A 24,964-nucleotide genomic window follows, 5' to 3' on the forward strand; every position below is an offset into this window, starting at 1 on the left:
CCGTGGCTTCGGGAATGTTGATGTTATTGTGGTATTCAGTCCTGAGACTGGTTTGATGCAGCTCTCCATGCTACTCTATCCTATGCAAGCTTTTTCATCTCCCCGTACCTACTGCAACTTACATCCTTCTGAATCTGCTTGGTGTATTCATCTATTGGTCTCCCTCTACGATTTTTACCCTCCACGCTGCCCTCCAATACTAAATTGGTGATCCCTTGATGCCTCAGAACATGTCCTACCAACCGATCCCTTCTTCTCATCAAGTTGTGCCACAAACTTCTCTTCTCCCCAATCCTACTCAACACCACCTCATTAGTTATGTGGCCTACCCATCTAATCTTTAGCATTCTTCTGTAGCACCACATTTCGAAAGTTTCTATTCTCTTCTTGTCTAAACTATTTGTCTTCCACGTTTCACTTCCATACATAGATGGCTACACTCCATACAAATACTTTCAGACACTACTTCCTAACACTTAAATCAATACTCGATGTTAACAAATTTCTCTTCTTCAGAAACGCTTTCCATGCCATTGCCTGTCTACATTTTATATCCTCTCTATTTCGACCATCATCAGTTATTTTGCTCCCCAAATAGCAAAACTCCTTTACTACTTTAAGCATCTCATTTCCTAATCTAACACCACCATCACCCGACTTAATTCGACTATATCCCATTATGTTCGCTTTGCTTTTGTTGATGTTCATCTTATATCCTCCTTTCAAGGCACCATCCATTCCGTTCAACTGCTCTTCCAAGTCCTTTGCTGTCTCTGACAGAATTACATTGTAATCGGCAAACCTCAAAGTTTTTGTTCCTTCTCCATGGATTTTAATACCTACTCCTAATTTTTCTTTTGTGTCCTTAACTGCTTCGTAAATATACAGATTGAACAACATTGGGAAGAGGCTACAACCCTGTCTCACTCCCTTCCCAACCGCTGCTTCCCTTTCATGCCGCTCAACTCTTATAACTGCCATTTGGTTACTATACAAATTGTAAATAGCCTTTCGCGCCCTATATTTTACCCCTGCCACCTTCAGATTTGAAAGAGTATTCCAGTCAACATTGTCAAAAGCTTTCTCTAAATCTACAAATGCTAGAAACGTAGGTTTGCCTTTCCTTAATCTAGCTTCTAAGATAAGCCGTAGGGTCACTATTGCCTCATGTGTTCCATCATTTCTACGAAATCCAAACTGATCTTCCCCAAGGTCGGCTTCTACTAGTTTTTCCATTCGTCTGTAAAGTATTCGCGTTAGTATTTTGCAGCCGTGACTTATTAAACTGATAGTTCGGTAATTTTCACATCTGTCAACACCTGCTTTCTTTGGGATTGGGATTATTATGTTCTTCATGAAGTCTGAGGGTATTTAGCCTGTCTCATACATCTTGCTCACCAGATAGCAGAGTTTTGTCAAGACTGGCTCTCCCAAGGCCGTCAGTAGTTCTAATGGAATGTTATCTACTCCCGGGACCTTGTTTCGACTCAGGTCTTTCAGTGCTCTGTCAAACTCTTCACGCAGTATCATAGCTCCCATTTCATCTTCATCTACATCCACTTTCATTTCCATAATATTGTCCTCAAGTACATCGCCCTTGTATAGACCCTCTATATACTCCTTCCACCTTTCTGCTTTCCCTTCTTTGCTTAGAACTGTGTTTCCATCTGAGCTCTTGCTATTCATTTAATTTTCCTGTAGGCAGTATCTATCTTACCCCTAGTGTGATAAACCTCTACATCCTTACATTTATCCTCTAGCCATCTCTGCTTAGCCATTATGCACTTGCTGTCGATCTCATTTTTGAGACGTTTGTATTCCTTTTCGGCATCTTCATTTACTGCATTTTTTTTTTATTTTCGCCTTCCATCAATTAAATTCAATATTTCTTCTGTTACCTAAGGATTTCTACTAGCCCTCGTCTTTTTACCTACTTGATCCTTTGCTGCCTTCACTATTTCATCCCTCAAAGCTATCCATTCTTCTTCTTCTGTATTTCTTTCCCCATTCCTGCCATTTGTTCTCTTACGCTCTCCCTGAAACTCTGTACAACGTCTGGTTAAGTCAGTTTATCCAGGTCTCATATCCTTAAATTTCCACCTTTTGGCAATTTCTTCAGCTTTAATCTACAGTTCATAACCAATAGATTGTGGTCAGAAGCCACATCTGCACCTGGAAATGTCTTACAATTTAAAACCTGGTTCCTAAATCTCTGTCTTACCATTATATAATCTATCTGATACCTTTTAGTATCTCCAGGGTTCTTCCATGTGTACAACCTTCTTTCATGATTCTTGAACCAAGTGTTAGCTATGATTAAGTTATGCTCTGCACAAATTTCCAAAGTTCTACCAGGGGCCTTCCTCTTTCATTTCTTACCCCCAATCGATATTCACCTACTATGTTTCCTTCTCTCCCTTTTCCTACACTCGAATTCCAGTCACCCGTGACTATTAAATTTTCGTCTCCCTTCACTACCTGATTATTTTTTTATTTCATCATACAATTCTTCAGTTTATTGGTCATCCGCAGAGCTAGTTGGCATATAAACTTGCACTACTGTAGTAGGAGTGTGCTTCGTGTCTATCTTGGTCACAATAATGCGTTCACTATGGATCTTGTAGTGGCTTACCCGCATTCCTATTTTTTTTATTCATTATTAAACCTACTCCTGCATTACTCCTATTTGACTTTGTATTTACAACCCTGTATTTGCGTAACCAAAAGTCTCGTTCCGCCTGCCACTGAACTTCACTAATTCCCACTATATCTAACTTTAACCTATCCATTTCCCTTTTTAAATTTTCTAACCTACCTGCCCGATTAAGGGATCTGACATTCCACGCTCCGATCCGTATAACGACAGTTTTCTTTCTCATGATAACGACGTCCTCTTGAGTAGTCCACGCCCGGACATCCGAATGGGGACAATTTTACGTCCGGAATATTTTACCCAAGAGGACGCCATCACCATTAACCATACAGTAAAGCTGCATGCACTCGGGAAAAATTACGGCTGTAGTTTCCCCTTGATTTCAGCCGTTCGCAGTACTAGCACAGCAAGGCCGTTTTGGTTAGTGTTACAAGGCCAGATCAGTCAATCATCCAGACTGTTGGCCCTGCAACTTCTGAAAAGGCTGCTGCCCCTCTTCAGGAACCACGCGTTTGTCTGGCCTCTCAACATATACCCCTCCGTTGTGGTTGCACCTACGGTACGGCTATCTGTATTGCTGAGGCACGCAAGCCTCCCCACCAACGGCAAGGTCCATGGTTCAAGTGGGTGAAGGAATATGATTCATTTTCGGAATTACGAGGGTGGGGACCCCAGCCTTGCTGAGAAGCCAACAGTGCAGAGACGAGGCTTTCCGTTGTGAGCGCTCGTGTGTGACAGTCGTTTGGTATGAGCTTTGTTGGTACAGAAGGACTTGATGTCTTTGTTCTCAGGAGAGTTTATATTTAGAACAATTAGGCACTGTACTCTTGCGAACATATACCATTCTGCACTTCACCTATGGGTTGAAAGTCGTCGTCGTTGAGTATGCAGCGTTCAGTAATTGAGAGCATTTATTCTGCCTATACTTACGTTGAAACGTTATCTGAACTCAGTCCTTGTGGCTGGTAGTTCGCGTTTCTCATATGTAGACCACAGAGAGAAAAAGACAGTATTCGAGTATATTAGTCAGAGGACCGCCTTTTGCCGTCCTAGTTTCTGAAAGAGTTTTTGTGTGGGTAGAGTTCGTCCATCGTCGCAGACCAGTACGGGAACTATCACTTCGGCGCACCAGACGCAGTACATACGGTGATATCGCAAAGTGCTTCGGCTTATTAGGGCTATAAAGCTAAACAGCTATGAGCACGTTACTTCATTTCGACTGAGGTTTCACACCACCGTACATCATCTTTGAAAGTAGTGCCTTCTAGTGTTTGACCGCGCAGTCATAATAAGGGGCAGGGTTGGGCAACTGATTAATAATATTGTCAGGAAATATAGACAATGGTACTTAAAGGGCTGATTTTAATCTATAATAAATATATATCGAACAACAACGTTTATGATTTAGTAATATTACTTGCCTTCATCATTCATTCATATTTAGATTGTAATTTTTATTTATTAAAAAAAAAAAAAGATACGGTTGCAGGTTCGAATCCTGCCTCGGGCATGGATGTGTGTGATGTCCTTAGGTTAGTTAGGTTTAAGTAGTTCTACGTTATAGGGGACTGATGACCTCAGATGTTACGTCCCATAGTGCTCAGGGACATTTATTTGTAAATAAAAAAATACATATACACTCCTGGAAATTGAAATAAGAACACCGTCCCAGGAAGGGGAAACTTTATTGACACATTCCTGGGGTCAGATACATCACATGATCACACAGAACCACAGGCACATAGACACAGGCAACAGAGCATGCACAATGTCGGCACTAGTACAGTGTATTTCCACCTTTCGCAGCAATGCAGGCTGCTATTCTCCCATGGAGACGATCGTAGAGATGCTGGATGTAGTCCTGTGGAACAGCTTGCCATGCCATTTCCACCTGGCGCCTCAATTGGACCAGCGTTCGTGCTGGACGTGCAGACCGCGTGAGACGACGCTTCATCCAGTCCCAAACATGCTCAGTTGGGGACAGATCCGGAGATCTTGCTGGCCAGGGTAGTTGACTTACACTTTCTAGAGCACGTTGGGTGGCACGGGATACATGCGGACGTGCATTGTCCTGTTGGAACAGCAAGTTCCCTTGCCGGTCTAGGAATGGTAGAACGATGGGTTCGATGACGGTTTGGATGTACCGTGCACTATTCAGTGTCCCCTCGACGATCACCAGAGGTGTACGGCCAGTGTAGGAGATCGCTTCCCACACCATGATGCCGGGTGTTGGCCCTGTGTGCCTCGGTCGTATGCAGTCCTGATTGTGGCGCTCACCTGCACGGCGCCAAACACGCATACGACCATCATTGGCACCAAGGCAGAAGCGACTCTCTTCGCTGAAGACGTCACGTCTCCAATCGTCCCTCCATTCACGCCTGTCGCGACACCACTGGAGGCGGGCTGCACGATGTTGGGGCGTGAGCGGAAGACGGCCTAACGGTGTGCGGGACCGTAGCCCAGCTTCATGGAGACGGTTGCGAATGGTCCTCGCCGGTACCCCAGGAGCAACAGTGTCCCTAATTTTCTGGTAAGTTTCGGTGCGGTCCCCTACGGCACTGCGTAGGATCCAACGGTCTTGGCGTGCATCCGTGCGTCGCTGCGGTCCGGTCCCAGGTCGACGGGCACGTGCACCTACCGCCGACCACTGGCGACAACATCGATGTACTGTGGAGACCTCACGCCCCACGTGTTGAGCAATTCGGCGGTACGTCCACCCGGCCTCCCGCATGCCCACTATACGCCCTCGCTCAAAGTCCGTCAACTGCACATACGGTTCACGTCCACGCTGTCGCGGCATGCTATCAGTGTTAAAGACTGCGATGGAGTTCCGTATGCCACGGCAAACTGGCTGACACTGACGGCGGCGGTGCACAAATGCTGCGCAGCTAGCGCCATTCGACGGCCAACACCGCGGTTCTTGGTGTGTCCGCTGTGCCGTGCGTGTGATCATTGCTTGTACAGCCCTCTCGCAGTGTCCGGAGCATGTATGGTGGGTCTGACACACCGGTGTCAATGAGTTCGCAACTGCCCTACGAGACTCCCCTGTGGTACACATGAAGTAACTCTTACTTCGGAAGATTTCTCTCTATTGAGAATGACTTATTATGTTCTGTTATCTAGGAACTCTTCAATCCAATCACACAACTGGTCTGATAGTCCATATTCTCTTACTTTGTTCATTAAACAACTTGGGGAACTGTATCAAACTCCTTGCGGAAGTCTAGAAACACGGAATCTACCTGGGAACCCGTGTCTATGGCCCTCTGTGTCATGTGGAAGAATAGCGCGAGCTGGGTTTCACACGATCGTATTTTTTTGAAGCCATGCTAATTTCTACAGGGTAGATTTCTACTCTCCAGCAAAGTCATTATACTCAAACATAATACGTGTTCCAAAATTCTACAACTAGTCGAGGTTAGAGATATAGGTCTAAAGTTCTGCACATCTGTTTGACGTCCCTTATTTTCCAATATTTTGGAACGCTACGCTCTTCTAGTGACCTACTGCACACCGCTACAAGAAATTCCTTCGCGAACTCTCTGTAAAATCGAACTGGTAACCCATCAGATCCAGAGGCCTTTCCTTTTTTGTGCGATTTTAGTTGTATTTCTATCCCTTTGTCGTCTATTTCGATATCTACCATTTTATCATCTGTGCGACAATCTAGAGGAGGAACTACAGTACAGTCTTCCTCTGTGAAACATCTTTTGAAAAAGACATTTAGTATTTCGGCCTTTCGTCTGTCATCCTCTGTTTCAGTAAAATTTTGGTCACCGAGTGTCTGGGAAATTTGTTTTGGTGGCCGAGCGGTTCTAGGCGCTTCAGTCTGGAACCGAGCGACTGCTACGGTATCAATTTCGAATCCTACCTCGTGCATGCATGTGTGTGATGTCCTTAGGTAAGTTAGGTTTAAGTAGTTCTAAGTTCTTGGGGACTGATGACCTCAGCTGTTAAGTCCCATACTGCTCAGAGCCGTTAGAAATTTTCTTTTGATCCACCTACTGCTGATGGTGGCAAGTTTCCACTCTAGAGTCAAGTTTCGGCACTAGAGTACACGTCCAGCACATGGTACTTGTCTCCACAATGTTACAAAGTGGCAAACCTCAGGCTACAGAGGAAAAATTTCATGCTGGGAACACTACTGCGGTTTTCCACATTCGATTTGCCGTTAAGGTGTCATCATATGATGAAATCAGACATTGTTGCGTTTCCCAATGGCTGATGTCCTCTTTCTCTGCTATGACTATGCACCTGTTTCATGCATACTGCAGTTCCTCGCCATTTATTACTGAGGTTTGGTGCAGCAACTTCACGTAACCAAACATGAAAAAAACAACCATAGAAGCAAAATTTATGATCACACTGAACACTGGAAACGACATTACAATTCAGAGATGAGATTATATGTTGAAACTTCACGGAAGATTAAAATTGTGTGCCGGACCGAGACTCGAACTCGGGACCTTTGCCTTGGGCGGGCATGTGCTCTACCAACTTAGGTACCCAAGCACGACTCACGCCCCGTCCTCACAGCTATAATTCCGTTAGTACCTCGTCACGTACCTTCCAAACTTAGCAGAAGCCCTCCTGCACAGCTTGCAGAACTAGCACTCGTGGAAGAAATGATAATGCGGAGACATGGCTTAGCCACAGCCTGGAGATTATATGTTCACCACTTAGTCGTGGGCATTGATAAGCACACCACAAGAAATGGTCACATCGTCAGAAGATCGTGCTAATGCCTTCTAACGCCACTGTTCTACGTAACTGCTTCAGTTCGGCGAGGGGGAGAGTCCAAATGTTTCTTCAGGGAGACTCGTAGACACCCATTGATGATTAGATCCTGTAGAGCTGCGAGAGTGGAACAGCGTTGATTGATCTGTTTAACGCCCTGTTCCAAACAGTCCAAAATATTTTCGGAGGTAGTGTGGTGGGGTGATTTAGCCTGCCACTCTAGATGTGAAACCACAGTTTTCCACTGCTTACGTTTTTTTTTTTTTTTTTTTTTTTTTTGGGGGGGGGGGGATCACAGCAAAACACACAGAACTTCTTCATGGAGATTAGGCGCCTGAAGATGTGATGTAGACTGGCTTGAGCCAGCGGCAACGTGCTCCACAGTTGCCTCTCCCCGGCTGGCTGTTTGAATATAGATGGTCAACTGAGAAATTCAGAGAGTGGTGGTAGTTGTCATGTTTAAAATTTTGTACTTATTTTTCACATTTGTTTCAGGGTCTAGAGATAGCCTTTGATTAATAATCAAATCATCTGGAGGGGCCACTTTAAATGTGGTGCACATACACTGCCGGACTGAAGAATCACCCTTGTTATAGTGAGCGCAGGTGCAGGCAGATTTTCAGGGTAACTCCTTGCCCCTAGGGTTGGAAGCCGACTGCACGTGGAGGAAGAATCAACAATGATCAATAGTATGAGGGCTGAAGAAGGCAATTGCAACCACTGAATTAAATTCACATGATGTGTATCCAAGGACATGGGAACTGTAATTGAAAGAGTTCTCCCTCGGCGATTTAATCCGGACTAGTTTAACATTCGGACCACCGGTTGTGGACTGCCAAGTGGGAGGTAACCAAGACCCAAGAACTGGTTAGCCAACAAAAGGGTACCCTTTTATGAGTCGGAGTGTGGAATACCAAAATTTTGATTTCTGGTTTGACGACGGTAGCACAATGTCAACAGCATCAGGAATAACTGTATTGTCTATGAACAGGAACAGGAATGTACGGCAAACAGATGGTTATTGTGAACAATTCAGTGATGCAGTTGTTCTCATCAGAGTCCTCAACAAAGCAACGCCTAAAACAAGAGTCGAGGTTTGGGTCGGACAGAGAAGCTTGCACAGATAGCCGAATGGTTAATGCGACCACGCGAGATAGGTGGGATATCTGGATTCGAGTCCCAATCCGACACATATTTTTATATGTCACAGTTGGGTAATGCATCCAGATTCATTGTAGCCGATGTCATGAAATTCGCACTCAGTGAATACTTGAAATTCTAACTATAGTTGTGGCATAAATGACAACGCCAGTGGGAGATGAAGAAGAGATAAAGTATACGAGGATACTAAAGGGAGGAGATTAAGGGGAGATGATAGCCTAATGATAGGGGAGTTAATAGTCCAATAATCATTAGATGATGGAATGAAAAAATAGGGGAAGGAATAGAAGACAGCGCTACAGGCTTCGTAGCAGGAATTAGAGAGGAGGAAAACTACTTGAGCTTCGCAGTAAATTTGAGTTAGTAATAGTGAATACATAGTTCAAAAAACACAAGAGGTGGACGTACTCTTGGAAAAGGTCCAGAGACAAGGGATGATTCGAACTAGATTACATCATGCCTAGACAGAGATTATAAAATCGGGTATGGGATTGTAAAGTGTAAGTAGGAGCAGATACAGACTCAGATCACACTTCAGAGATGGTGAAGGTTGAAGTTTAAGAAAATCGTGCGGATGATCTAGTGTGGATAGAAGTTGAATACTAAAGAATGACGAGATTTCTTTCAAGTTGTTTAAGCTTTAAACACTGTGACAATGAATAACACAGTAGGCAGTTCAACTGAAGAGGAATGGAAACCCGTAGAGAGGATGTTTACAGAACATGGACAAAAAAACATACGTACAAGGAAGACAACTGCTAAGAAGCTTCGTTCTAATGTCTCTGAGAACTGTAGGACTTAACATCTGAGGTCATCAGTCCCCTATAACTTAGAACTTCTTAAACATAACCAACCCAAGGACATCACACACATCCACGCCCGAGGCAGCATTCTAACCTTCGACGTAGCGGTCGCACAGTTCCAAGCTGTAGCGTCTAGAACCTGTTCGGCCACCCTGGCCGGCTTGCGAAGAAACCTTGGATAACGGAAGAAATACACTAACGGACGAAAAACCAGCCGAACACAACAAATAAGTTGTGCGACATAAATGACAGTTGGGTGGCGTTTCATCTGAATGATGTCCTCAATTCAAATTTCGCGCCAGCGGCATTAGTGACGCCAGTAGTGCCACCATGAAGAAGCGAATCAGATTAGCTTCAAATATGAATTGTAGGGGTCGTGAGGCTTAGTTATCATTGGGATTTGACTTACGAGAGTTGATGTTAGTCAAGAAATCCGTTAACAAGCTGAAGACGCCGTTATCAATAGCTCAGTGAATTTCAACAAGGTCGTGTAATTGGGCTACGAGAATCTTGCTGTTCCTTCTGCGATATTGTAGAAAGACTTGGCAGGAACGCAGCAACTGTATATGATTGCTGGCACTGGTGGTCACAGGAAGGTATGTTCGCAAGAAGATCTTTCTTCGGACCGCCTCGTGGGGCTACCGAGGGGGAAGACCGTCGTATTGGGCGTAGTTCTGGCGCGTCGTACTGCGTCTCCAGCAGCAGTTCGAGCGGAACTTGGCACCACAGTGAGACGACACAATGCTTCAAAACAAAATGTTTCGAACGCTTGGCATATTTTTTTATTTAACTAAGGTATTTGGTTGTGTTGATCACGAAATATTACTCCAGAAGTAGGACCTTTATGGAATACGAGGATTAGCTCACAATTGGTTCACCTCTTACTGTAGCAACAGGCAGCAAAAGTCATTGATGTGGGGTGTGAGTGGGGTAGTATCAAGTGGGGGGTGCCCCACGGATCAGTGTTGGGGCCACTCCTGTTCCTTATTTATATAAATGATATGCCCTCTAGTATTACGGGTAACTAAAATATTTCTGTTTGCTGATGACACTAGCTTGGTAGTAAAGGATGTTGTGTGCAACATTGGTTCGGTTTCAAATAGTGCAGTACATGACCTCAGTTCATGGTCTGCAGAAAATAAACTAACGCTAAATCACAGTAAGACTCAGTTTTTACAGTTTCTAACACACAATTCAACAAAACCTGACGTTTTAATTTCACAGAACGGGCATATTATTAGTGAAACTGAACAGTTCAAATTTCTAGGTGTTCAGATAGTAAGATGTCGTGGAAAGCCGACGTTCAGGATCTTGTTCAGAGACTTAATACTGCCATTTTTACCATTCAAACGCTATCAGAAGAGAGTGATCTCTCGACACCAAAAATAATCTACTTTTCTGATTTACATTCGCTTATGTCGAATGGTATTATATTGTGAGGTACCTTTTCCCATTCTAAAATGATATTTTTGGCTCAGAAACGGGCGGTTCGGGCAATAAGTGGTGCGAGTTCATGAACCTCTTGTCGACCTCTGTTCATTAGTCTGAGTATTTTGACCCTGGCTTCTCAATACGTATATTTCTTATTGACGTTTCTTGTGGTCAATAGTAGTTTATTCCCAAGAATAAGCAGCTTTCACTTGGTTAATACTCGGCAAAAATCAAACCTGCATTTGGATCGGACTTCCTTATCTCTTGTACAAAAAAGTTTGCAGTATATTGTTGCATCTATTTTCAATAAGCTGCCACTTGAATTCAAAAATCTTAGCAGTAATCCACGTGCTTTCAAATCGAAACTGAAGAGTTTCCTCGTGGGAATCTCCTGCTATTCCGTCGAGGAGTTCCTTGAAAAATTAAGTTCACTGTTTTTGTACTCCTGATAGCGTTTAATTAAACTTATGGACTGACATTTTTCAGGTTCATGAACATTTATTTTTATCTGTTATTACTTTCATTTTGTAGTTTCATGTACTGACACGTTCCATCACCTTGGAGATTTGCTCCTCAATTTGGTCCTACAGAACTTGACGTGTAAATAAAATAAAATCAGTTACTTCAAGGACAGCTCCGAACCACACGCTCTGTATGGTTCATTCCATTGACCTTAAATTACTGATATCTGAGACTTAGTGATGTTAAGAGAGAGCTCAATGGAGAGTAGAGTGGAGACATGTTGTATTTTTTTTTATAATATCTGGTTTTGCTTCGGTGCCAGTAATGGGGTTTTGTCGGTTAGAATGAGGCCAGTTGAGGGCCTGCGGCCGGTTGTTGTGGCCGAGCGGTTCCAGGCTTTTCAGTCTGGAACTGCGCTACCGCTACGGTCGCAGGTTCGAATCTTGCCTCTGGCATGGATTGGGGTGACGTCCTTAGGTTAGTTAGTTTTAAGTAGTTCTAAGTTCTAGGGGACTGATGTCACATAGTGCTCATAGTGCTTAGAGCCATTTGAACCAGTTTTAAGGGCCTGTGACACACTTATCTGTGGCCTAAACACACTGGATACGGTGTGGGACAGGATGTCGCATGACAGCAGGGCAACGCTCTTGGTTATCCCATGTACCGAGACAGCAAATCTGTAAGACAGTATGGTAAACCGGCCTGTTTTCCATGAAGAGCAAGTCAGGAGATATTTTCCAACAGGACAACTTTTGCGCACGTACTGCCGTTGTAATCTAACATGCTGTACAGAGTGTGGATTTGTTGCATTGGTCTCCTTCATCACCAGACCCGTCTTCAGTCGAGAGCGTATGGGACATCATGACACTGCAACTGCAGCCTCAACCACAACCCGAATTAGCCGTCCCTGTATTGACCGACCAAGTGCAACAGGCATGGAAATCAGTCCCACAAACTTACATTCGGGGCCTGTACAACGCAACTAATGTACGTTTGCATGGTTGCATTCAATTATCTGGCGATTATATCAGTTAATAATGTAACAATTAATAATGTAACAGCATTTCACTTTTGCAAAGATTTTTCTCGTACTTACATTAAGCTGTGATTTAGCAATGTTAATGGCTTAAATATATCACATAGTCAAACGTATTTCTCAAATTTCGTTATTCTACATTAATTATGCCTTGGTACTGGGGTTATTTTCCGTCAGGGCATTTCTCTTGAACGCCGAAAGAAGTAAATAGAAAAATGTTCAGAAATGTAAGTCACATAGAAATGAAGTAGGTAGGAAGTACAGCGATGCTGAGCCGAAATCACAACCAGAAAAACGAGAAGAAATTGAAAGACTGATTCAGCATATCCAACAGTCAAAACAACCATCGGTGAAATAATAGCAAGGACATACACATTAACCGTGAAACGGGAATTCCACTGTTAAAAGCAAAGTGGAGACCGGGTAAATGAAGTATATTCAGGGCTTCTGCGAGACGGAGAACTTACCTGATGACGTGTTAAATGAAGAAATAGGAGTTGCGATGTGAGGCAAAGAGGGTACAGGTCTCTGGGATATTTGCAATCACAAGAAAGAGGAAGACCTATTATTCGCTACGACTTCTTAAAATCATTGAGGAAGATAACAACCGAACGACTATTCAAGTTAGTGTGTATAATCTATGAAACTTTCATACTTTCAGTAAATCTTTAATCACAGTGTACCAAAAACTGCAGCCGCAGGTAATTGTGAGAATTATCTCAGAAACAGCTTAACATTCCACGCATTCGTGTTGCTGACAAGAATTATATAGAATCATGGAGCAGAAAATCGAGGAGCCGATAGATGATCAGTTTAGCTTACGGAACCGTGAAGGCAACAGAGACAACTCTGACGATGACCAAGAAAAATCGAGTCACTTTCGTTGGATCTGTCGACCGAGAAAAAAAATGTTCGACATTGTATAGTGGTGCGATATGTTCAAAATTCTCAGAAAAATAGAATTACGCTAAACACGGGCAATGTAGAACATCTGCAAAAACCAAGAGGTAACAACAACAATGGAAGTGAAAGGACGAAGACCACAACGTTCCCCAATCTAAACGACTATGAAAAAACTGGCCGTGATCGCAGGAACCCGATCGTGTTAGAAATTTAGGACATTCGTTACGAAGTAATAACTTACTAGTGGATGATATGTGTCAGCAATATAGTTTTACAAATACTCATGTAAATTGTTTGTGAAGTAGTGCAAATCACTCACAACTAAGACAAAGCCTTTTAGTAGGCCACAGTGAATGTGTGGATAAGTTCTAATAATGGTGTACAGTCCAACAAAACAAACTTTAATAAGTAAACAGTTGGTTATTAGCGAGGAGGTATATAAACTACAGAGTGTGACTATCTGTGAGGTAACAGCGCTCCCAGCGGCAGCAAAAAGCAACACCGGCCGCCATTTTTGAAAAGTCTACATGTCAGTATATTTAGTATTTACATTTGGTGTATACTCCATGGGTGTATAGTACGGGCGTTAGAAAATCGCTGTTTTCCGGTTCTAATTTGTTTTAAAAGTCTTATTGGCCGATCGCGAATCATGCCCAGTGTATGAGCAGCGTACAATTGCGCTAATAGAAGTGATAAAACAACTGGAATATCATATTTCAGGTGAGTATCTAAATGCGTGTTGTACTCAGTGTCTTGTGCATAATTTTCGTGTTTAAGCTGTATACAAAATGTAAATAAGCTATCGTATACACGTCTCTTTATTTTTAGATCTCCTCTGAAAAAGAAAGAGCTGTCAAGCCGGTGGGTAGCCAATATGAGGCGAGATAAGTGGCAGCCAACTCAATATAGTTACATATGGTCGTTTCATTTTGAAGATAGATACATGTATAGTACAAACGAGAAAAGGCGACTTCTGGCAAACGCAGACCGACAATATTTACGTTTCCTGACCATCTGGAGAAAACTAGTACAGAGACAACCAAGGAAACGGCCTGTCAGCGGAGAATCAGCTTCCTTATCAAATGAACCAGGTAAAATAGTTTTCCTGTTACTTATTTGCTATATTGGTTATGTGTGAATTTACTATAAATCAATGTATGTTTAAAGAAAAATAAAGTTTAATTATAATACTTCATTTTTGTAGGTGAAAGAGTGAATCAGAATGATCATACAGATCATTCTTATTGTATGCCTAGCCCCAAAAAATTGAAACAGAATTATGAGGCACTACAGAAAAGGACTGAGAAGCTGAGGAAGCAAGCGGAACATGCAACGCAAAGTGTTTCAAGAAAAAAGAAACAAATTGTGACATATAAAACAGTAGTTGTAGGCCTAAATAAGAGATTTCAAGACTGTGCTACTGAAGTGATAGGATGTGACAAAACTAGTGATATTCTGAAGCACTTTTTGCAATGCAAAACAAATGTTCAATTCCTGAATATCCTAAAGAAATACAATCAACATTTACTCCGTCAAAGTTTATAATTATTTGAGGAAGTCTGTCAAATTACCCCATCCTGCGCTGTCAATTGGTCTTACTGAACTGTTTAAAATTGTTTTTGACCTAATCTATATGGCATTGCAGCGAAATGAACTTCAACATTTCTTAATAAACTTTTCAATTAATCGATGTCATAAGTGTGTTTCATTTCTCTTACCCTTAATCACTATATGTTTTACAGTAGAGAAATCAGATTGTCAGTGCAGATCGGCTTCTTTTTACGCAATGCGTAGTAAACATTAACAACATTCAGCACTAGCAGACGACGTGTAGGATGCACCTTGGCGTTACAAGAGATGGCGGCTCAGTTTTCTGGTTGCTTCAAAGATGGCGGTGCCATAGCCAGTCTATGTTGTTTATATAGGTCGTTGGTTATTAGAGTAATGATTATTACGTCACTATTCTGAGAAAAGTAACGGGAAAATATTTAGCATACAGCAGAAGAAAACATCACGAAATAATAAGGAAAAATGTTACCTACTGTTTCACATCATTAAAGAAAATCAGGTGTAAGAACTTAAAAATATGAAAATAATTGTTATGCACATGGGAAAACGGAGCCGTGCCCCTCTCTGCGACAGAGAGCTGAGACTGTTAAAGCGCCGCTTTCAGATCGAATCCTCCCGGCGGGTAAAAAACGAGTATCTGTGCGCCGGCGAGCCAGGCCGTGATTTATAGGCGGGTTCCCACATCCGACTAGAAGAATGCCAAGTTTAAATCCAAGTGCTGCCTCAGTTACACGGTTCGAAAACATTCAGCAGAACTTTCACACAATTTCACGTAAGTAACACTGTACACAGACAGCTGGAGTACACCCGTTTCCTGCCTTTGGGTAACAGGAAGTGCGTCCGAACACTCCTTAAAATTAAGCATACCAGACCCGTTAATAATCACGTCGGCCCTGCGCGACTGCGAACAGTCACGAGAAAAAGAAGAAATGCTACAATGGCGAGCTCTCTTTTGACCTCACAGGAACGATTAATTTCACAAAGAAAGCACGTTTACTTCCAACATCAATATTACAATATTCTACTATTCTATATGAAGTGGTAATATCTGCTAAAATAAAATGATAAAGAATTTTTGTAGTTGGAGCCCCGAAATACGAACCATCTTTATCGCAGCAGGAGTGCATGTAGGCGAAAACCATCAGGCCAAACAAAAAACAGGTTCACAAAATAATTATCATACGAAAAAAAAACAAAATAATATAGTCTTAGTTTCGTCCTAGTTCTAGTCTATATATAGACGTGAAAGTACTACTTTTACTATATCAGTTACTATTAGAATCCAACTATTAACATAAAAATTATAGGAGTAGGCTGAGTCATTAAGGCCTCTTCACTGTTATTACAATATGCAGTAAACTAATTGTAATTGGAAGCGAATGATGGTTGGTACGCTGCCGACAAAGTACGAATCCTTCCCATGTCATACGAAGTTTTCCAGTAACGCCCGTTGCGCTCCTAGCCAAGTTGGTTCAGATGGCTCTGAGCACTATGGGACTCAACATCTATGGTCATCAGTCCCCTAGAACTTAGAACTACTTAAACCTAACTAACCTAAGGACATCACACAACACCCAGCCATCACGAGGCAGAGAAAATCCCTGACCCCGCCGGGAATCGAACCCGGGAACCCGGGCGTGGGAAGCGAGAACGCTACCGCACGACCGCGAGATGCGGGCCCTAGCCAAGTAATTGAGCATTATTTTACTGTGTTGGTCAATAATCGCACAGAAATGGCATTCCGGATCACTATTTAAATTAGATTTTCGGCCTGCACTTCTAATAACAGCAACATCGACTTTTTGAAGCTCCGAATGTTTACAGTATGCTACAATATCCTCTACGAACCACGACATTAACGAAAGCACTGCCCAGAACAGGTGGGGGGAAGTCTGTGCGCCGATTCACAAGCGTAATCCAAGGAGCTTTACCTCTACAATTTAGAGTGAACAAGAAAGATCAGGTAATCCTTGCATCGGCTGTGTCACCCCCTATTGACTCGTGTTTATTCGGAGATAGATTTGTAGGAGTTTAGTGCAAGAACGGATCTGGCGATGGGCTGGTGGCAGAATGCATGAAATCTATTCGCAGAATGCACGAAATGTATTCGCAGAATGACGACAGTGAAAATTTGTGCTAGACTGGGACTCTAACCAGGGTATCCTGCTCTATGCGAGTGGTCGCCATAACCTCCTCGGCTATCCATCCATGAATCCCTCCCAGACCTACACTTCCAAAACTCGTCGTCCATGTGTCACAACGTGCACTCGTTATGTATATTCCCGTTCAGGAAGGACATATTTATTGAGAGTCGACGGCCTGGTACTGACGAATAAATCAGAAATAGCAGTGCTTGTATTATAAAGACGTTCAATGCAATGTTCCTCAATAATACAGGTACTGCTATTTCGTAGGCGGATGAGTATTGGCAGCAAAGTCTCCGGCAGTAGAATTTTGTGTAGAGGAATTTGTCAGCTTGTCTAGAGGTGTCTTAAATGCTTGAATATGAATAGTTGTTATTTAGGGCAGTAGCACAAAGGAGTATTTAAGATTTTTACGATAATTTGCCTTAGAACCACTCGGCGATTTTACATGGATCAGAATTTTTCCGGGTTCTCGGCCAGATCTTTTGCCAAGGTCTGACGGTGGTAGTAGTTGTACGTATGCTTCGCGCATAGATCTTTTCACAGACGCACGAAACTCTACTAACTTTTGCTTAACGTCATCTGCGTGTTCTCTTTGGAAACGAGAGTGCAAATGCCTCTGCATCCTTAGCACTTACCTTATCTCGTTATGAAACCATGGTTGGTGTTTTCTATCCCTATTCCACTTACTAAGCACATAATTCTCCTGATAACGGTTTACAATTTGATTAAACTTCACCCTTACTTTCTCTTCGTCCATGTTATTAGGCCTAATGATGTCGTGTTCGCTAATCCCCGTTTCTCTTGTGACATTGTCGATAAGGCTAGATCTGTTTGTAGCTAGATCTAAGATACTTCCATTGCGTCTGGGCTGCCGAAATAACCGTTCAATACAGTTTTCAGAAAACTTTTTCAATAGTCTGTCTTTAACCACTACAATTAATCCATAGACATCCCAATCTACATACGGTAGGTTAAAGTTGCCTACACCTATAAAGCATGATATGGGTATTTACACGCTACTGACCATAGACATTATTTGAATGACTCTAGAACTGTCACAGAAAAATCGGATTGCTGGCAAAAGATTCAACTATTAGCTTGGTTTCACGTAGACCTATTTTACGTGACCAGATAACTTCACTGTTACATCCAACACAAGGTTTTCCACTTCGGGTTTCAGACAGCTATCGGTCACAAGAAAAATGTGAGTGTGAGACCTTTCCTGGAATTCGCGAACTTTCTTACGAATCCTTCGACAATTTACTTGTAAAATTTTGACAATCAAAGTGTCTTTACTCTGAAAGCGGTCTGACTTTCCTTGCTGCATATCGACTGGCAAGTGTTCTTAGATCTACCTCAAACTACCGTCTAGCCTAAACAAAACCCTGCACTCCATAAGGACTCTGATCCCTGACTGGCGTACAAGCCGGGACAAACATTACGACTGGAAAATGTATTTTTGCACACGTGGAAGTTTTTATACAAGGATCTATCACAAATTCATGATTTTATTTCACGTCGTTCGCTGCATTTTTAAAGATGTTTTCCTTTCATTCTCAAAACCCCTCTTATCCCAGTGACTACATTTATTCCATATACAGTACTGCCATTATTTAAAACTATAAAAGTGCGAAAGATTCTCACGCGTCCCCACCTACTCATAAAAACAGTAGTAGAGACTTAAAGTTACGTCACAGTAACTTCGATGTACTTAGTTTCACTGTCAATGACCTCATGTGGCCAATATAAAAAAAACCGCATGTCAGAAATCTATGAGATAAGAATTTGTTAGCCGTTCACTTGTTAGGCTTTCACTTGATCCCAGAATGAAGACCATTTTTATCCAGCATCATACGTGCTTTGACGGGTGTTTTTGGCAAACAATTTGATATTTTACGCCAGCTGATGGTGTCCTATTCAGGCGAAATGCGTCGTTCTTAAATTTATAAAAATCGTTGGGCAACGTACGACTTTCTTAAAACTGCGAGTGGTAACTATAGAAGCTTGTGGTACGATCATACGAAGACGGAATGGACTAATTTTTAAATAGTTCAGTATCAATAACATGTTGAGCCACTTTTTGCCGGAATAAGTTTCACAACACGGTCCAGCATGGAGTTGATTAGAGATCTGATATTGTGCTGAGTTTGATTGTCCCACAAATCTTGAACAATCATATCCAAACGATACACAGAGTGACATGGCGTCATCTGGTCCCACGCATGCTTTATAGTATGGGACAAATCATGGGAGCAGGCTGGACAAGTAAGGGGCCGAAAATGGCGTAGGAAGTCTAGAGCAACTCCAGCTATTTGCGGATGAGATTTATCTTGCTAGAAAAGCACTCCTCATAGGCCATGTAGGAAAGTTCTCACTTGCGAAGAATGCCAACAACATAACGCTGACTCGCTAATGTTCCACGTACCACAATTAGAGGGCACCGGCTATCGTAGGTTATGGGCCTGCAAACTATTACGCCGGTTGGGCGGGCGGTGTGATGCCCGACGTCGTAAATGGAGCTTTATAAGGTTACTTAAAAACCGTCTTGATTGCAAATTTTTTATTCATATGACCGGTTTCGGTTCATTCAGACCCATCTTCAGATCTGTAAAAATAATGATACTAATTTACTATTTCACAGAAGCAAATCTTTTTCATCCTATCTAATCAACATCAAATGTACCAGAGCGCACCTGATATTTCAGTTACAGGAGTAACCCGTCCAAATGGAGCTGTACCGTTCACTAGGCTACCTCCACACCCATACGCGGTTGTCATCCATCCCAAAAACGAATGAGGATTCGTCATTAAACACCATGTTATGCCAATCTCTGGCAGTCCATATCATTCTAGTCTGGCACCATTGTAGATGGAGTAGTCGATGGTTGGATGTTGACTACAGTACACAAAGAGTCCTGAATCGTGGAGCGTAGCATCTCTGACCGCTGGCCGCCCGATCCTTGAAACCTCTCGCCCCGTCGTCTTCCTCGTAGTTCCAGATACGATACGCCCCACCTGGGTACCGTTTCGTACCAAGTGCTCCCAATATCGATTGACGATCACTACGAATGATCGACTTGGCGAGGCACACTGCGTGTCGACCAGTCCTCGTTTGAATGCCGATTGTTGCTGATGCGTCCTTCCTTTCGACACATCGAAATTAAATACATAAACAGTCTCTAGTTGCCAGACACTTCTTTATTAGAAACACATGCTGTTAATGAAACCAACAGTAACACAAAGGGCACCTGGCCTACAGATCCGGCAGCAGTACTCAGATTTGAGCATTAATGCATTTAAATGTCACAGACGCCAGATCTTTCAAAATTTACTCAAGCAGTTTTCACTAATTAAAACAATGTTCATAAAACCCCACCAATAAAATTTAACTGAAATAACTGAATGCTTCATGACTCACATAGAAACCTAAATTGCTTCCATGCACTGATTTGAAGCAATTGTAACAAATTAAAAGTATCATCAGATTAATGTACTCGACTAAGTTCCTCTTTAGTATTACTCACAGGTACGAGGTTCACATTCATTTCATGGCCAGAATATAACAGGAATTAAATAGTCTTGTTACAATTTTTACGCTCAAAATTAGTGATGGACGCGAGTAGACCGAAAGGTGCTACCAGATAGAGGAGATTCACGGACGACGAAGTAAAATGAAACTATACTTAACTTTGAGCTATGATTAAGCCTGCAGAAAATCACAGCGCTCCACCGGAAGAATGGAACTGCAGAACACCAACATCGTAACCACAGACACTGATCCAGGTCCTTAAATTTTCCTCTTCCATTGTGATACCGCGATCGGAGTTCGCGCGCGTCGACCACTGCCAATTATCTGAAACATAAACTCATCAGTGGCAGACATCATTCTGGCGCACCAGGTAGACAAACATATCTGCCCAACTGGTTTTAAATAAACTTTTAATTATAAATGTTCAAATGTGAATGATATCTTATGGGACTTAAATGCTAAGGTCATCAGTCCCTAAGCTTACACAATACTTAACCTAAATTATCGTAAGGACACACACACACACACACACACACACACACACACACACACACACACACACACACACACACACACACACACACACACACACACACACACGCCCAAGGGAGGACTCGAACCTCCGCCAGGACCAGCAGCACAGTCCATGACTTCAGCGCCGTAAACCGCTCGGCTAATCCCGCGCGGCCCTTTAATTATACACTGCAGCAATGAACCCAAGCCGGACTACCTAGGTGATCACTTGCCTAGTAACGGCTCTTAAAATTTGATTAGTCAGTTCTCTAGAACGAAGAAATAAAATAATAGCATAGGAACAGGAAATAGGAAAATTATTTCGGCCCGCTCTTGAACGTCAGGCACGGACTTACGTACTATTTGGCATGACCTCTAGCTACACATTAAGCAGGGCTTCATGTCTATTTGTTGTGCGTAGCTAGCACTCCCTTAAGTGCCATCAACATATCAGGCGCCCAGAGCAAGTAAAATGATAAATAACTGAAACAACCAAGATAGCTTTAGGTGCACTCGAGTATTCAATTAACGTGAACAGAACCCACCAAGAAACAATCCGACGAGTCCAGCTCGTTCACTTTGAGTAACATGTAACCGAAACGAAGGAAATCTGTCCTTCAAATCCCCAGGAAAACCCAATCACCATCGGCAGCAGGTCTGCATTCAAACGGCGAAACACGCCGCAGCAGCTGCCCGCCTTCCTACGTCGTACCGACTCGGTCACTAGCCAGCGCCACACGGCACTGTCGCTCATACAGCTGATACCAGAACGCAAGCCCTTGCAGAGAGCGCGCCCTCCGCAGTTTACGCGGCGTTGTGGTTGAGGCACAGCTTCTCGCGCAGCGCGTCACTCGTGCCTCGTTAGACCCGTGAGAAATTTGAGGCGGGGAGCGGAAAAGTAGCTCGGCCATATGCTCACATCGGCACGGTACGTACGAACAGTGGTTGTACCGCCCATACGATAAATATTGCCTTACAGCGTACTAAATTTTATTGCCTGTGGGTAGTGTTTCGTTTTTTGCCATTCAAACGCTCCAGCTCTCTTCGTTAGTACATTACACTTTTCTGTCGTTTATACCTGTATAGTTTTGTTATGTTTTTCTTCTGTCAAGAAAAATGCATACTTCAGTAACTGATGTGCCATTGGCCGTTGGAATTGTATCACATGACTCCGCGATGTTTTCAGATCGCAAGAAGGGACAGAGGGTAGTGAATAAGGAAGCAAGGAATATTATAAGATAATGTGGTTAAGAAGCAAGGCAGGAAAGTAAAATTAGGTTATCTTATCGCTGCCTAGTATGCTGGCGCGTCTGTACGATCTGTTAGAAAAATTTAGAAAGGCATAATCTCCACAGGTGTGATCTCTTTGTGCTCCTGGTAAAAGATCTGAAGTATAGAAGTCTCACTGTGATGACTCTGATATGGATGTAATAATGTAATACGACACAATGTACTACATGCATGTGAACATCACATTTCCACTGCAAGCTAGAAACAGTCGAGAAAGCAGTCTCAAATAACAATGTTTTAATTTGTTCGGCGTGATGAGAAAAACCATTTCAATTGTTGCATGAACATTATCAGCGTTAATAAACTAATTATACAACAGGTTACACAAATGAAGAAAATGGTCGGTATTATTACGAAAGTAGGAATATCCTACAAGAGTGTTATGATGAGATATGTTTCATTTGTTGAAATGTACTGCTCACAGAGGCAGATCTACTTTCATGACAATGTTTTTCGAACTCCAACTCACTAGGCACATATTGCTAGCTTGTGCATTCCTGTTGCGGGCACTGTCCTCCGCTGCTGACAATATACTGACCATTGTGTTGTGCGACAGATTGTTTATTTTTCTGAATAACAACTATTTTATTCGCGATCACACATTGTCAGTTTGGCAAGCCGTAGGTGAGTAACTAGTATCTGACATGAGCCGATCATACCGTCTGAAGGAGTGCTCCTCATTATTTTAATATTCAGATTAAGAGAAAGAATCAAATACTTAGGTAAGTTTCCATTCCAGTCGCTCAGTGTTAAAAATACGATGGGTTACGGGGATTCCACCAAAATTGGCAATCTATTTTTGTGTGAGTTGTTAACCTTTTCGCATTCGAAAAAGCATGACCGTTTGTAACGGCCACATTTCTCTTGGTGACTGCTTTAATTGTATTTACTTTGTCACTGTGTAATTTGCCAAACTCATCTCACAGCAGCTAATGTGACAGAATTCCGAAACGGAGTGCCTGATTAAACAAGTAGTTGACAATCACAGAGCTCAATAGCTTACGAAAAACCTCATGGCGTCGGTTTGCAGTAACATAAAAGAAGAAATTTCATGTTTATCTTCATACTAGGAAGCTCTTGTTTCTCTAGCTGTCGATAACTCTTAAAAAATTACAGTCACTGTAGTGAAATAAATAAAAAGGGAAGTATAAGTACTGATATATCGCCACAGATAAGAAAGTTCAGTGTGTTTAAGAACTGGCAAAACACTCTCCTCTTTGTGTACTATCATTAGCCAAACTTTCGTTTCGATGTCTCGAGCGGTTTAGGAGATATGAGAGATGTTGCGAGTATTTCATTCTCGCGGGCGTGAGATCGGAAGCGAGCGCGCTGCATTGGATCCATTTTGTCGAGATCGGAGGCAGATAGAGACCTCCTCCCAAGTCAAAGCAAAAATTCAGCATGTTAGCTAAATTTCTTACGCAGCAAGATATGGTGTAATACGCACCAATCTCAAAATCATAGCGACCCCTAACTTTTGTTGCAAACTTTTTGAGTTTTGCTTAGTGTCTTACTAAAATGTGTACATCGCAATAACAATGGTCATTAGCGAGATGCTGGGCACATCGCCACGAACCTGACATATAACGCTACAAGTAAGGCAAAAATCTAATATTTTCAGTGAATAGTTTCTGTAAAATCATTTGAGAAAGACAACAGGTTGCGAGAGCTTCGGTTCTGTCAGTGCAGAGCGTCGCCAGTCGGCGCGTCGAGGTATGGTGTACGCGCCGCAATACGCGCTGGACCCGCATTACTCGTGCGGCACGTGGGAGAAGATGACAAGCAGGCATCGAAAATCGACTCACCACAATTGGGATGACAATCGATGGAAACTGGCGCGAGGATCGCACCAGCTCAGTTACGACCTTCTCGCACTGGCTTAACTGTGAGAAATGTCATCTAACGGGTCTACCTTGCATTCTGTGCCTATTGATGGCAACTTGGAGTCGACATATGAACGTCACGTGTAACGCTCGTCCGAAACGTACCGCTTATAGGGTCTTCTTTCCGATAGCAGTCTCACTGTAGGGTCTGAGACCATGAGCAATGGCTCAAAACATGGATCATTTGGATATCGGACCGCATTGTACGCATTTGCAAAGTTCCGCCTTAGTATCTTTCTTCCCTCTGGGTGCGCTACTTTCAATGTTCAGGAGCGTATACTTTGAAACGTAATGAATTTTTTTTTCTTTATTGTAATTTTAATCACCTCATACAGGCAGGCTGTCAGCAGCATATTACGCTGCTCTTCAGCCTTAAGTGGTACAACAATAAGACATATAGGTCACACAGACAATACAATAGAAACGGCGGGCAAAAAATGCAGATACAAAAAACAAACATGAAGCCGTTCACGCTGGACGAGAAAAACACTAACACATGTTGACACGGCGCACATAACACGGATGACTGCGACGGCACACGTGAACAGTGGAGGTGTGACGGCGAAAGAACACTAAACACAAAACGAAGCCACACACACAAGACACTGCTGGCGATGATCTCCGGCGCGCGAAGGTCCACTGAGCGTGTATGAGTCAGGGGACCTGCCAAGAGAGGAGGAGGAGGAGGAGGAGGAGGAGGAGGAGGGGGGGGTGGGAGAGAGAGAGGGAGAGGGAGAGGGAGAGGGAGAGGGAGAGGGAGAGGGAGAGGGAGTGGGAGTGGGAGTGGCAGAGGCAGAGGCAGAGGCAGAGGCAGAGGCAGAGGCAGAGGCAGAGGCAGAGGCAGAGG

At 42.9% G+C, this 24,964-nt stretch overlaps 1 protein-coding gene across 2 annotated transcripts in view; it reads left to right on the top strand.

The window, feature by feature from the left end:
- Nucleotides 1-14,830, top strand: part of LOC126306587 (THAP domain-containing protein 1-like) — a 107,871-nt gene extending 93,041 nt beyond the window's left edge. For both annotated transcript variants that reach the window (XR_007553565.1, XM_049992067.1), the window contains 2 exons: nucleotides 14,015-14,277; nucleotides 14,391-14,830. Coding sequence is in view for 1 of the 2 variants with exons in the window: in XM_049992067.1 (XP_049848024.1) it covers nucleotides 14,015-14,277; nucleotides 14,391-14,731 (604 nt within the window). In the remaining variant the exon portion in view is untranslated. The remainder of the gene's footprint in view (nucleotides 1-14,014; nucleotides 14,278-14,390) is intronic.
- The last annotated feature ends 10,134 nt before the right edge of the window (nucleotides 14,831-24,964 follow it).

The sequence above is a fragment of the Schistocerca gregaria genome, chromosome 1, assembly GCF_023897955.1.
Source record: "Schistocerca gregaria isolate iqSchGreg1 chromosome 1, iqSchGreg1.2, whole genome shotgun sequence".
NCBI classification, from domain to species: domain Eukaryota; kingdom Metazoa; phylum Arthropoda; class Insecta; order Orthoptera; family Acrididae; genus Schistocerca; species Schistocerca gregaria.